Source organism: Leptinotarsa decemlineata, unplaced genomic scaffold, assembly GCF_025532065.1.
Source record: "Leptinotarsa decemlineata unplaced genomic scaffold, Ldec_3_MD MMD2_tig00026307_RagTag_RagTag, whole genome shotgun sequence".
NCBI classification, from domain to species: Eukaryota; Metazoa; Arthropoda; class Insecta; order Coleoptera; family Chrysomelidae; genus Leptinotarsa; species Leptinotarsa decemlineata.
The window spans coordinates 5,441,838-5,455,841 of NW_027412681.1; the positions used below are offsets into that span (position 1 = coordinate 5,441,838).

Consider the following 14,004-nt stretch of genomic DNA (forward strand, 5'->3'; position numbering starts at 1 on the left):
GAAAAAAGCTTACTATTGTTGATATAATATTCCTGATTCACTTGTAGTTGGCATGTGACAATTTGGTAACCCACCCAAGAATGATTCATCGAAGATCAGAGTAACAGAAAAGTATTTTCCACAAATACACAAACTGTGTGAAGTATTTGGAGCAACGTAGATACAACTACTTTGGCATTTATTGCTCCAACATGTTTGAAAGTGACTAGAGCTGGTTTATCGCGGATCTGTACAATATAACACATCATAGATTCTCAGAAAGGCTTATTGGTATTATTGGGTTTCTGTAGCAATATGACTTATTATTTATCCAAAAAACCTATTGAACAGTTATGAAAGTAGCTAATTTATTCTTTCCAGAAAAACTTTATTTCCAAATAATTTAAAAATATGTACAAGAAAAACAAACAGCTCTCAACGACTTAGTGGTAGTATGCTGGTGCAGCGTATCCGTGAGCCAATGGAGCTACTGGTGCAGCATATGCAAGAGGAGCAGCTACTTTGGCAACAACTGGAGCTACAGCTTTGACTGCTACTGCAGCTGGTTCCTTGTGTACAACGGCGTTGAAACCATTGTGGTCATCAGCGGTGTATTCCACGATACGTCTGGAACCGTCAGCTTCAACGAGGGAGTAGCTTCCGTGAACAACACCATTGTCGTTTGATTCTTGTTGGGATTTGCTGTCTCCGGTTTGGGGATCGTTGACGCCGTATCCAAAGTTGTAGTTTGCTGGAGCCTCAGCGACGATGGCTTTGGCGAAGGGGGCGGCATAAGCGACTGGGGCGGCTACTTTAAGAGCTGGAGCGGCGTAGGAGAAAGCTGGAGCGGCGTGGGAGTAGACTGGAGCAGAGTAGGCGACTGGGGCAGCAACTCTGGCATAGGAGGCTAATGGAGCTGATACGCTGGAGTATGACACAGCAGGGGCGGCGGAGTATGCTACTTTAGCAACTGGAGGGGCATAAGCCAATGGGGCAGAGTATGATTGGAGTACTCCAGCACTGGCTACTGCGATTAGAGCAGCGAAGGCTACGAACTAAATAAAAAAGATTTCAATGGATGTGTTGTGAATGTGTAGCTTTGCTAAAGATGAAATTAAATTACTAGAAGTTATGGACGATACGAATCTGAATCTTTCTGAAATGATCATGAGCAATTATGGGGGTGGAGATATGGAAATTCCAAAATATTCATATTTATCATAAAATAGGTTATATTTTGTGTTGAGATGTCTCATAAAGTAACTACAATAAATATGCAGTAACTATCTAGAACTGACTGACTTACTTTGAATGCCATGTTCGTTCGCTGGCTGAGTGAACTTTGTGTCGATTTTTAGTGATACCCGCTTTATATACCATAGGAATGCTTCAGTTTGGTTGACTGATCTGAAGCGAATTTACTTTCACTGATTAAATCGTATAAATCGTTGTTTTATAACACTGACTTTGACCTGGTGTTCGTACAGAAATAAATATGCTAAAAATATTACTACTTTAGCATGCAGTAAAATGGGATATATTGAAGCAACAGGGATTAATTAAAAAACGTTCGATTTTTCCATGTTCGAATAATCATTATTTCCTAATGAGAAATTAGTGTAATTTTTCCTTTAATAGCAAATTAAAACTTTAAAGATCATTCACGAGTTAAAATTCGATGTAATCACCTCCAGAAAATTCACCAGTTTCCAGAATTTTAAAACTCGGATTTTTTTTTGTATTCCGACTTATACATTTTTCAGCTTTGGAAAGTTCTTTTTTGTGAACACCTAAAAATGATCAATATCAGAGTAGAGATAGGTTGAATTATATTACTTCCTCTAATATTTTCGCTGTCCAATCATCTATTCTTGTACAGTATAGTACAGTATTGATGGTCGATATTTTCAAGAAAATAAATTTAATTTGTGTTGTCACCTGTTTCGAAACATACATTTTTTCAATACACGCGTGATGCAGAAGACGTGCTCCCTGAAAAGACAAGGTTTTCGTGAACTGTGTGACGTTTTTTATTGATTAGTTTGATTAGTTTCTGTAGCATTATGACTACTAAGATTTTTGTTTGTTACGGCCGAGTTCGGTCTATTAAACCATTCTCAAACGAATTGGTAGTAAATCAGACAAAAGATATTTTCTCTCTCCAATATTCGATATGAATTTTACAAAATGATAATCTCCATACATATATTAACAATTTGTTCACTTTAAACTCATGTGGAAAAATAATAAGATTTGTTGATGACACAGCTATCGTATACTATGTGAAAACTGAATCGATCTCAAACAAATAGTTGAAAATGACGTGGTTTGATCACAAATTGCTGAAGGTAAACTACAAGAAAACCAATTTTATATCTTTCACCAATAGCAGGAGTAGTTTGCCAAATTTTGACGGTCTAGTAATCGAAGATAACACAGAGGAAGCAAGCCAGATAATGCGAGAAAACAAAATACCTAGGTATAAATATAGACCAATATCTTAGGTGGGACGCTCATGTCAATTCTAATACTCGCACATTCAGAAGCTTACTATCCAAATTTAAATATATTCAAACAATTGTTTATTTACCACAAATGAGAATTATTTACATTCATATTTATATACTACAGGTAACCATAAATGAGGCTACCTGGAGGAAGTCTACTACGAATAAAGTTTGTGGAGTTTAAATCGTGAGGTGTAGTTTTTGAAAAAATATGGAATCAATAGCACAAAATTGTTCAGGACCAAAATGAAAAACTATTTGCTTGGTTCAAATAGAATGGATATTCAATTGAATTGATCCAAATAACAGTTGAGTTAAAAGAATATGTTATCTATTTTGTTAGGAAAAATATGTGGTTCAAGGGGACATCAAAATAATTCAATATTCCTAATAATTTCTCTTCTCTAATAGTTTTTTCATTGTATTCATCTTATCATGCTTCATACTTTATGGATATAGGATTGAAATGCTGAGCTTTTTGGTATACATTATAAATGGAGGAAAACTGATTTATGTATTCTTTTCTTTTTTTCTTTATATAGTAATTTTTGAATAGAATCACTATATACCTATATATATATGAATGTATATGTATATGTGTTAGGAATCACACGTTAAAAGGTAAGACCTCATTAGTCCTAAGCTCGCACAAGTTTCTCAACTTCTGAGAGTTGTCGTTCGTATGGGGGCGGCAGCTGATTAACGGAAAAATAGATTTTAAACAGATTTTTTAAACAGATGTAACATATATATCCATATGTATAGATAAAACAGATTTATTACAGATCACAGATGTATTACATGAGTTTTCGGTATATTAATACATATAGAAATCATAACATGGAATACTAGATAAATGAAACCCCACACGAAATCTATGATTTTAGTGGGTAACTTGTTTATTTTACACCTACTTACATCGTATGTAACTTTTGTAATATGTATATTTTTTCAATGTAAAATGAAGTAGTTATATATCTTATGAATATTCATAAATATTCTTTAACCCTAGTATCTTCAATACTATACTATATGAATATGAAATATTATAAACTAAAAATATCAATCAACAAACAAATGAAGATAAATAAATTTTTATATGATTTTATGATGAAAGCTGTATGAATAATATGTTTCAAATAATATAAATAGATTTTGACAACCATAAAATTTTAATCAACCTTGATCTATATAATTTGAATAAACTTTACCTGAAAAAATAGGAAAATAATTCAATAAAGGTAAATTAATTATTGTTCTGAAATATTTTACTAGTTTATAATTAAATTTCATTTTCAATAAATGAAAATTTTAAACCTATATAATAAATACTAAAATTATTAATTTCATCTGATGAAGTGAACAAATGAAATAAGGAGTTGAAAAAATCAATCAGCCTATTATTCTACCTCTAAAAACTACAAATCAAATTGAACCAAATATTGATTTTAATATAATAAATCTCTTCTCTCTAAGACTATTTGAAGATGTGAAATGAAAAGTTCCTATATAAAAATTATTAGCTAAAGGAAATCTATAACAAACAGTTAATCCAACAGAAATATAATATGTTATATAATACCATATTTTCAAGCACTTTGATAACGTTCTCGCCGGTAGAACCTTCGCCAATCAAGACTTGGCAAAAACGGCCTTCGTCGACTTTATCGAAACCCGAGCACCCAATTTTCATGCTAACTGATTCAACTTATTCCTATCAAATTGAGTGGGTATTCACTGGAATATTACAGTATCAAGTAGACTCCTAAGAACGGACAAAACTTTTGAAACAACCTATACATTCATTCATCGTTACAACACTGTGCTGCCATTGAGTTTATTCCTTCTTCGGAGGCAAATGTTTTTCTCGCTTCTTTGTGATTCCATCAAGAATTTTAGAACTCGAATTTTTTCTGTAGCTGGATTGAGAAGGGCCTTTTTGAGAACAGAAAAGATCAATGTCAGAGGGGACATGGGTTGATATGTATTACTTTCTCAAATATTCCCATTGCTTATTCTTCTATCATGATTAACATTTTTGAAGAAAATTAATTTACCTTGTGCTGTAATCTGTTTACCAGCACACCCCTGATGAAAAGACACTGAAGAGACAAGATGGAAAGTGTGACGTTTGTTGTTGATTCATTTCTGTATCTCTTCGATTCCAATCCATTCCGCATACCCATTACAAAATTGGGTTTCTGTCTGGTGCATCATGTAATGCCCAAAATAACCTAGAAGACAATACTTGGACGATTTTTCCTAGACTATTTCTCTTTAGTCGATAAGGTAATTGGAAAACTGATCGTTAACTGATCCTGAGATCGATAACTCTTTCAAAAACATTTTTGAATTATTCCTGGCTCATTGAAACACTTTCGAAAATGAATGTCTCACTGACTTTAAGATAAACCTAACTCACTTGTTCACTCGAAAACAGTCTTTATTTGAAATAATTTACAAATATGTATATACACGCAGACGAAGAGTCCTAAATAACTTAGTGGTAGTATGCTGGTGCAGCATATCCATGAGCCAATGGAGTTACTGGTGCAGCATATGCGAGAGGAGCAGCAACTTTGGCAACAACTGGAGCTACAGCTTTGACAGCTACTGCAGCTGGTTCCTTGTGTACAACGGCGTTGAAACCATTGTGGTCATCAGCAGTGTATTCCACGATACGTCTGGAACCGTCAGCTTCAACGAGGGAGTAGCTTCCGTGAACAACACCATTGTCGTTTGATTCTTGTTGGGATTTGCTGTCTCCGGTATGGGGATCATTAACGCCGTATCCAAAGTTGTAGTTTGCTGGAGCGTCAGCGACGATGGCTTTGGCGAAGGGAGCGGCATAAGCGACTGGGGCGGCTACTTTAAGAGCTGGAGCGGCGTAGGAGAAAGCTGGCGCGGCGTGGGAGTAGACTGGAGCCGAATAGGCGACTGGGGCAGCAACTTTGGCGTAGGAGGCTAATGGAGCTGATACGCTGGAGTATGATACAGCAGGGGCGGCGGAGTATGCTACTTTGGCCACTGCAGGGGCGGAATATGCCAATGGTGCGGAGTATGCCGGAAGGAATCCAGCACGGGCTACTGAGATGAGAGCAGCGAATGCTACGAACTTGAAAAAAAATAATTTGAAATGTTAGTTTTTCTAACTTCATCATCATCATCGAGAAAATGCTAAAACGTTCAAGATGTTCTCATTTGATCATTTAGTTTCGAGAAAATTATGGAAAGGAACTATTTCTGTTTATTCATTCACACATACTCACTTTGAATGCCATGTTTGTCTTCTTGGTGGGATATGTCTGTGACGATTTTCTGTGTTGGCAGCTTTATATATCGTATGATTGCTTCCACTTCAGTTCTCTGTTTTGTGCGAATGTACTTTCACTGTTTAAACCGGAGCAAATTGTTACGTACTGTTTTATAATGCTGACATTGACCCAGTGATTGTTTCGATTAAGATATTCAAAGAATGTTCTAATCCGTCTTCAACGAGGCACGTATTGTTGAGGAGTTTCTTGTTTCGTTATATTCGTGAAATAAGAATGAATTAAATTGAGTTAACTGCTCCTGTTTGATACATATCCGTGTCTCATTAGCGTTTTGTGTTCCAGTAGTAGACGTACAAAATCTACTACTTTGATAAACATCAGCAAGGCTTGGAAATTCAGGATACCAGATAATTTCAAAATACATACATGAATCTACCTTCTCGGTAGATTCATATATATATATATATATATATATATATATATATTGATTGATGCCACTAATTTTCCTTCATTTTAAGTATTTCAATAATAAATTCTACAAAAAGGATTTGAAGCTTTATATCTTCTATTAATTATCTGCGAGCGCTTTCGACAGTTGGTAGTACTGTCATCATCTGGCACTCCTCAAACACAATTTCATCTGCGAAAGATGCGTTAAGCTCTGTCGTTAAAGTAGTTGCCAATAACAAAAAAATTGACTCTTTATACAGGCTATCGGAAGAAAATCTGAGGGGTTTATTGCGAATTAGCCGAATGAATCTTTTTTGGATTATTTCTAAAGGATTCAGATGCGTTTCCCCAAACCGTAATAGGGTATATCAAATGACTATCAACAAGAGAATAGTACAGTTATTCCAATTGGGTGATGGGCAAACATTTTTTAAGAGTTTTGAATTGATAAATAATTTTACGCAGTTTTTCAATAACAAAGTTGATATGGGATTTCCACCTCAAATTATTATCGATATACACGCCTAGATATTTAATGCTTCTCACAGATTCAATATATAATGTTTTTTTTAGGTAAATTTACTACAATTTGATGGAACGATCCAACTCCGCATTTATTGCAACTGAAGGTGATAACTAAATTGACGGATGTAGCCATTACTACATCATAATGAAGAGAGGAGAATTGAAACTTTCTATGTTTTTTACCACTTTTATTTGTAACTAACGGTACTGAAGTTTAATGTTTAAGTTTGAAAATGTCCTTATAGGACGAAACTGCAGTAACGTTAGTTACAAATAAAAGTGGTAAAAAATATAGAAAGTTTCGAAGGTTTGGTTTTTTTGGATTGACAGTTAACAGTTTTTGGCAAAACCAGTCATTTATGAGTATAAAATCTGATAGAAAATTGTAGTTTCATCGACGTATCCAATTACTCTTCCTGCAGTGTTCAGTTCAAACACATCGTTGACTAAAGGTTGTAAAGAACAGGACCAAGAACACTACTTCAAGGTACACCACATCTGATATATTGCAATTCACTCAAGTCATTACCTATTTTCATTAATTGTTTTCTTTTATCTAAATAACTACTCGGAATATTAAGACATTTCTTTCCTGTCTAATATTCTTTCACAGAAATGTAGATGACTACGCTTTAAAGTCCAGAATATGTTGTTGCATTTCCTGATGCATAATTATGCATCAGGAAATGTGTCCTCACATATATTTTGCCAAGATCCGAAACCAGCAAAGAAATATGGGAAATTATAGGTAATAAGAATCGGTAAATCCATGAGCAAATCCCACTGTGTTTATTCCTAATGTGTTCAATCACAAGAACTTCATTCGATAAAGATACAAGGGTCATCTCACTTCGTGATATGAGATTTTAAACACAGGATTTTGTAGTCAACTCTTTTATCTCACACAAATCCCACATGATCCAACTTTGGGAATTGATTCGCTTTCGATCTAGTATCATCTTTCAAATAACGTATTCCTACCAACAGAGATTTTGAGAGAATGTTTGTTGGCATAACATATATTTTCAAGAAATTCCAAAACAAAACATCACTTCGACATTTTTTTGTTTTTCCTCAGGTATGTAACGCCAGCTTATGGCAATGGTCTCCACGGATGGTAATTATTGCGTATTGACAATCGAGTTGAACCTTTTACTTCGTGATAGCATAAATAATAATAATGATAATAATAATAAATCAAGTTTATAGTTGAAATGAAGGAAAGGTTGGTAAAACTTGCTTTATTTTAAATTAAAACCTAAAAAACAAATAAATATGTGGTATTCACAGTGAAGATCACAATGATTCAGCACTTAGTGGTAATATGAGGAAGCTGCATGACCTACTGGAGCAGATACGCTAGAGTAGGACACAGCTGGGGCAGCAGAGTAACCCACTTTAGCTACAGCTGAAACAGCTGGATATGCCACCTTGGCGAAAGCTGGAGCAGCATAATTGTGAGGAGCAGCATAGGCTACTGGGGCAGCAACTTTAGCAACTAACGGGGCAGCTACTTTGGCATACACTGGGGCAACAGCTTTAACTGGAACTGCGCCTGCTTCCTTGTGGACTACAGCATTGAAACCACTGTGGGGATCCACGGTGTACTCGACGATACGTCTGGAACCATCAGCTTCGATGAATGAGTAGCTGCCTTTCACGAGGTCTCCTTCTCTGGATTCTTGGTGGTTCTTGACATCTCCAGTGTGGGGATCGTTCACTTCATATCCAAATTGGTAGTGGGCTGGGGCATATTCCTCAGCAACGACTTTCTTGACCACTGGAGCAGCTACTTTGTACGCAGGGGCGGCATATACTGGGGCAGCGGCTTTAGCGTATACTGGAGAAGACACGTGGGATGTCACAGGAGCTGATACGCTGGAGTAGGAAACTGAGGGGGCAGAAGAATAAGCTGGATGAGAATCGTAGCCAATTACACCAGCTTTCGCAACAGCGACAAAGGCAAAGAAGGCGACAAACTGTAACAGAATTGAAGAGTGATTATTCATTGAATAATGATGATTTTCGAAAGAAAACCAATTTTCAATATTTTTCATTTACTTACTTTGAAAGCCATGATTGATTGAGGTGTTTGATGTGCTTCAGTTGAATGATAACTTCAAATCTGTTCTCACTCTTTATATATGAAATTGTAATCATGAGCAGGAGTGGTTTTTACCTATTAAATTTGAATACTTTCACTAATCTTATTTTCTTCTACTCATTCGATAATAATTAATATGACCTAACATTGAACCAGAATATAGTTTATGTGTATGGAAGGCAATAAAAAATTGCTTTCCTCTCAAGGTGAATTCAATACGCACATTCTAGTGGTATTAAGTAATCAACCGTTTTGATTTGATATTCTACCTTTTTAGAGATATCAAGTTATTCGTTACATTATATGACATAATATTTTTTCAAGTGATTGCAGGGAATCTTTATGGAAGAATTGTTCACAAATTTGTGGCAAAATTTTGCGAAACAGGATTGGTTCAATATGATATCCCGAGAGCTTATAACGAATTTTCAGCAGATATTATAGGATATAACAGAATTTGAACAATGATTTATCAATAGCAAAGCAGTGAGAAATGAAGGATCTGGCAGGCCGAATATGAACTAGTTGCAACTGCGTAAAATGCAGTTGCAAAAATTTTCTGACAAAAGAAAATATTCCACTCCGTGTGAAATCGAAATAAAAAAATTGGTTTATAGTTACTGCCTAACAAGATCGAATAATGGTTACCATGATTGGCTATGAGAGGACCAGGTGACTTGGTAAATATATTGCTTTTACGTTTTGAAGTATTTATTCTTATCGGCAATTGTGATGTGATGAAAAAAAATGTTGATAATTATAGTTTTTTTTAATTATATAGTTCAATTGCTTTGACCGAAACTATTTTCACAGATGCAAAAGAAATATTATATACAGAAAAAATTGATAACTTAAATTCTGAAGACATCATTCTACCTGTTGGTGTATCACCAAAGAACGGATATCTCAGAATTTGTTATAAAAATGTCATTACTTTGTCATAATATGACTGGTCAATGAAAATCTGTTAAAATGTGTTTTTCGTTAACCAGTTGCGCCCCCTACGAACGAAAACTCTCAAAAGTTGAAACATGTGCAAGTCAACAACTAACGAGGTCTTACCTTTCAACGTATGATTCCTAACACGGGTTGGACGATAGAAAGTGAAAATCGATCGTCCGGCCTTACAGCGGTCAATTGAGTGGGTTGAGCAGACTACTTACGTCAACCCACCAGGCTATCATCCTACCAAAACTCATTATTATCATCTTTTTTTCCCAAAGGGTAGGCTGGTCGAGCCCTGTCCTCAAAGCTGCGACACAGTCGGGAGGGCACGCTAGCATTTCAAACCAATGACCACTGCCCACACCGTGGACTAAGTGATCATTGGGTCCGAAAATCATGTTCCTTTCTGCATTTGTACGGTCAAGATTTCTGTCATTGTGCGGCAAGCCAGCATAAAGAAAATCAGAAAAGAAAAGTCGAAAATCAAAACAACCATCTCAATAGAGTGGTCGGGATAGAGTCTGAGGAGTTCCAAGTAAAAATCTTGATATTCCATCCTTTTTTTTTCGAACGATATCCGTCACACCGGAACGTAGAGCCATACCGGCGTCTCGGCAATACCGTAAAAGTGCCACAGATAATGAAAAACCACTCTTATGGCTGTCTTACATCGATGAATGTAGGCTTAGACCACATATGATGGACATGCTGATGGCAAGTGCATTATGGTCTCAGGCATCTCGAGGTAGGCTCTGCACCTCGTGTTGGGAACCTCTTTACCTATAAAGACATAAATAAATTCAAGACATCGCCAGAACCTTAGTGACACGAATTAACGTCAAACTTAAACCAGTCTGTTCCATCTTTGACCAATGCGTAATAATGACCAGATTCAACGCTAGAACGCACTACATGAAGCTGATAGATTGAAGTGTTCATCTATTTCGAATCTTCGTAAAAGTTTGATGCTTCCGTCAGAGGTTGAGTCATGTTTGAAGATAATCAGTGTTGTTATTAGATTGACTGGTGCCTCAGCTCTACTTGTTTTCTTACAATAGTCAGTTAGTTTGGCGCATGTTTGGCAATACAGTTGATCAGATGTTCTAAGAAAAAGCTTTGCACGGACTGGTTATCAGTCATATTAGAAAGCAAGATCCGAAAGGTTTATGATCTCGAATACTGAAATCACTGAAATTGGCAATGGCGGTGATATTGCCAAACTACCAGAACCATCTCTTGACGGTAATTCATCATGGTATGCACACATTGACCTACTGAGTAAGAAGCTGTATAAGAGTATATATACTTTTTGACAGCTAAATAGAGAATTGTCTTTGATGCCCTGAGAAGCGCATATTTCGCCTTTTTCCACTCACATATGAATTATGCTATAGTCTTGTGGGGTAATTCCTCTCACTCCACAAAAACCTTCACTTCAGAAAAAAGCAGTCAGAATATTGATGAATGCCAATTATAGACATCACTGTAAGTCGCTTTTCGAAAACATGGGTATACTACCACCGGTATTTATATATAGTCAATTACTTAAAATCCATAAAAATATATCAATTTATTCGTGGCATCAGGATATTCATTATCATGGTACATGATATGCAGATCTGTTCATACAGCCTCGATACAATCTCACAAGTTCTAATAAAAATGCATTGAATGTCAATCTTTACAAGTATCTCTCTAATTAATTGAAAGTGCTCAAATAAAGCTCCTTCAAAAACAGAATTAGAACTCCTCCCTCCTGGGAAACTGCTTTTATAGTACTCAGGATTATTTATGCACTTCAATTATTTTTGTGTATGGCTCTTCAGCTTCTTGGAAGAACGTTCCCTGGAAGTGGCCGTCGATGGATATATCTCGAACACTTCTACCCTCAACGCTGGTGCTTCCTAGGTATCCATATTGTCTCTAGGTGTCTGTTCGTTGGAAAAAACCAAGAATACAATATATTGCTTTGCTGACGAAAGCACACTTGTCTCTTCATCCTATTTGGATTCCAGGACATCGGCTACGGAGGCACATCTTAACTGGCAGCAGTAATGAGGATCTGGAAGTGATTTCGAATTGGGTTGCAAGTAACCAAGTTCAATTCAAAAACCACAAAAACCCAGGCATCAGTTTTCTTCAAGAAGATAAATGTCTCCGAACCGGATGTAATAATTTCAGGTGAAGATCGAATTTGAAACACCCTGTATATTTTTCCAAGATCCAAAACTGGCAAAGAAATATGGACAATTATAGGTACTGAGAATCGGTAAATCCGTTAATAAACCCCACTGTGTTTATTCCCATTATGTTCAATTATAAGAACTTCAATCGATAAAGATATCAGAGTTATCTGACTTCGTGATATGAGGTTTTCAACAAAGGACTTTGTAGTCAACTATTTTATCTCACTCAAATCTCACACGATCCTTTGGGAATTGATTCGCTTTCGACTTTCGATCTAGTACCATCTTTCAAACAACGTATTTATACCAAGAGAGATTTTGATTGAATGTTTGTTGGCATAACGAATATTTTTAAGAAATTGCAAAACAAAACATCACATGTTTTCCTTTTTCCTCAGGTATGTAACGCCAGCTTATGACAATGGTCTCCACAGATGCTAATCATAGCGTTTTGACAATCGAGTTGAAACTGTTACTTCATGGTAACATAACTGATAATAATAATTATAGTTCAAGTTCATAGTTCGAATCAGAGAAAGTTTGGTGAAACTTGCTTTATTTCAAATTTAAACTTAAAAAACAAATAAATATGTGTTATTTACAGTGAAGATTACAATGGAGGTACAGCAGTTAGTGGTAATATGAGGGAGCTGCATGATCTAGTGGAGCTGATACGCTGGAATAGGACACAGCTGGGGCAGCAGAGTAACCCACTTTAGCTACAGCTGGAACAGCTGGATATGCCACCTTGGCAAAAGCTGGAGCAGCATAATTGTGGGGAGCAGCATAGGCTACTGGGGCAGCAACTTTAGCAACTAACGGGGCAACTACTTTGGCATACGCTGGGGCAGCTACTTTGGCATACACTGGGGCAACAGCTTTAACTGGAACTGCGCCTGCTTCCTTGTGGACTACGGCATTGAAACCACTGTGGGGATCCACGGTGTACTCGACGATACGTCTGGAACCATCAGCTTCGATGAATGAGTAGCTGCCTTTCACGAGGTCTCCTTCTCTGGATTCTTGGTGGTTCTTGACATCTCCAGTGTGGAGATCGTTCACTTCATATCCAAATTGGTAGTGTGCTGGGGCATATTCCTCAGCAACGACTTTCTTGACCACTGGAGCAGCGTATGCTAGTGGAGCAGCTACTTTGTATGCAGGGGCGGCATATACTGGGGCAGCGGCTTTAGCGTGTACTGGAGAAGACACGTGGGATGCCACAGGAGCTGATACGCTGGAGTAAGAAACTGAGGGGGCAGAAGAATAAGCTGGATGAGAATCGTAGCCAATTACACCAGCTTTCGCAACAGCGACAAAGGCAAAGAAGGCGATAAACTGTAACAGAATTGAAGAGTGAATATTCATTGAATAATAATGATTCTCGAAAGAAAACTAATTTTCAATATTTGTCATTTACTTACTTTGAAAGCCATGATTGACTGAGGTGTTTGATGTGCTTCAGTTGAATGATAACTGCCAATCTGTTCTCACTCTTTATATATGAAATTGTAATTATGAGCAGGAGTGGTTTTTACCTATTCAATTCGAATACTTTCACTAATCTTATTTTCTTCTACTCATTCGATATTAATTAGTATGACCTAACATTGAACCAGAATATAGTTCATGTGTATGGAAGGCAATAAAAAATTGCTTTCCTCTCAAGGTGAATTCAATACGCACATTCCAGTGGTATTAAATAATCAACCGTTCTGATTTGATATTGTACCTTTTTAGAAGTAACAAGTTATTAGTTACATTATATGAAATAATATTTTTTCAAGTGATTGCAGAAAATCTGTATAAAAGAATTGTTCACAAATGTGTGGCAAAATTTTGCGAAGCAGGATTGGTTCAATATGATATCCCAAGAGCTCATAATGAATTTTCATCCGATATTATTGGATATAACAGATTTTGAACAATGATTTATCAATAGCAAAGCAGTGAGGAATGAAGGATAAGGCAGGCCGAATATGAACTAGTTTCAACTTCGTAAAATGCAGTTGCAAAAATTTTCTGACAAAAGA

At 36.3% G+C, this 14,004-nt stretch overlaps 2 protein-coding genes across 2 annotated transcripts; both read right to left on the reverse strand.

Annotated features, from left to right (window-relative positions):
* Positions 1-331: 331 nt before the first annotated feature.
* Positions 332-8,929, reverse strand: LOC111502799 (uncharacterized). Its single transcript, XM_074181102.1, has 6 exons — positions 8,802-8,929; positions 8,053-8,715; positions 5,756-5,791; positions 4,990-5,601; positions 1,286-1,306; positions 332-1,034 (listed from the first exon to the last, which is right to left on the reverse strand). Exons 1-6 carry the CDS (start codon positions 8,811-8,813, stop codon positions 423-425), a joined length of 1,956 nt encoding a protein of 651 aa, XP_074037203.1. The 5' UTR covers positions 8,814-8,929; the 3' UTR covers positions 332-422.
* A 3,587-nt stretch (positions 8,930-12,516) lies between these two features.
* LOC141485152 (uncharacterized) lies at positions 12,517-13,509 on the reverse strand. Its single transcript, XM_074181276.1, has 2 exons — positions 13,396-13,509; positions 12,517-13,309 (listed from the first exon to the last, which is right to left on the reverse strand). The coding sequence occupies exons 1-2, from the start codon at positions 13,405-13,407 to the stop codon at positions 12,602-12,604; spliced, it is 720 nt and encodes a 239-aa protein (XP_074037377.1). The 5' UTR covers positions 13,408-13,509; the 3' UTR covers positions 12,517-12,601.
* Between the last annotated feature and the right edge of the window lie 495 nt (positions 13,510-14,004).

Coding starts and splice junctions, on each gene's coding strand:
- LOC111502799 (XM_074181102.1), bottom strand. Junction 1,307..4,989: donor CTGCACCAGCATACTACCAC/TAAGTTATTTAG, acceptor TCACTCAGCCAG/CGAACGAACATGGCATTCAA. Junction 1,035..1,285: donor GAACGAACATGGCATTCAAA/GTAAGTCAGTCA, acceptor TTTTTTATTTAG/TTCGTAGCCTTCGCTGCTCT.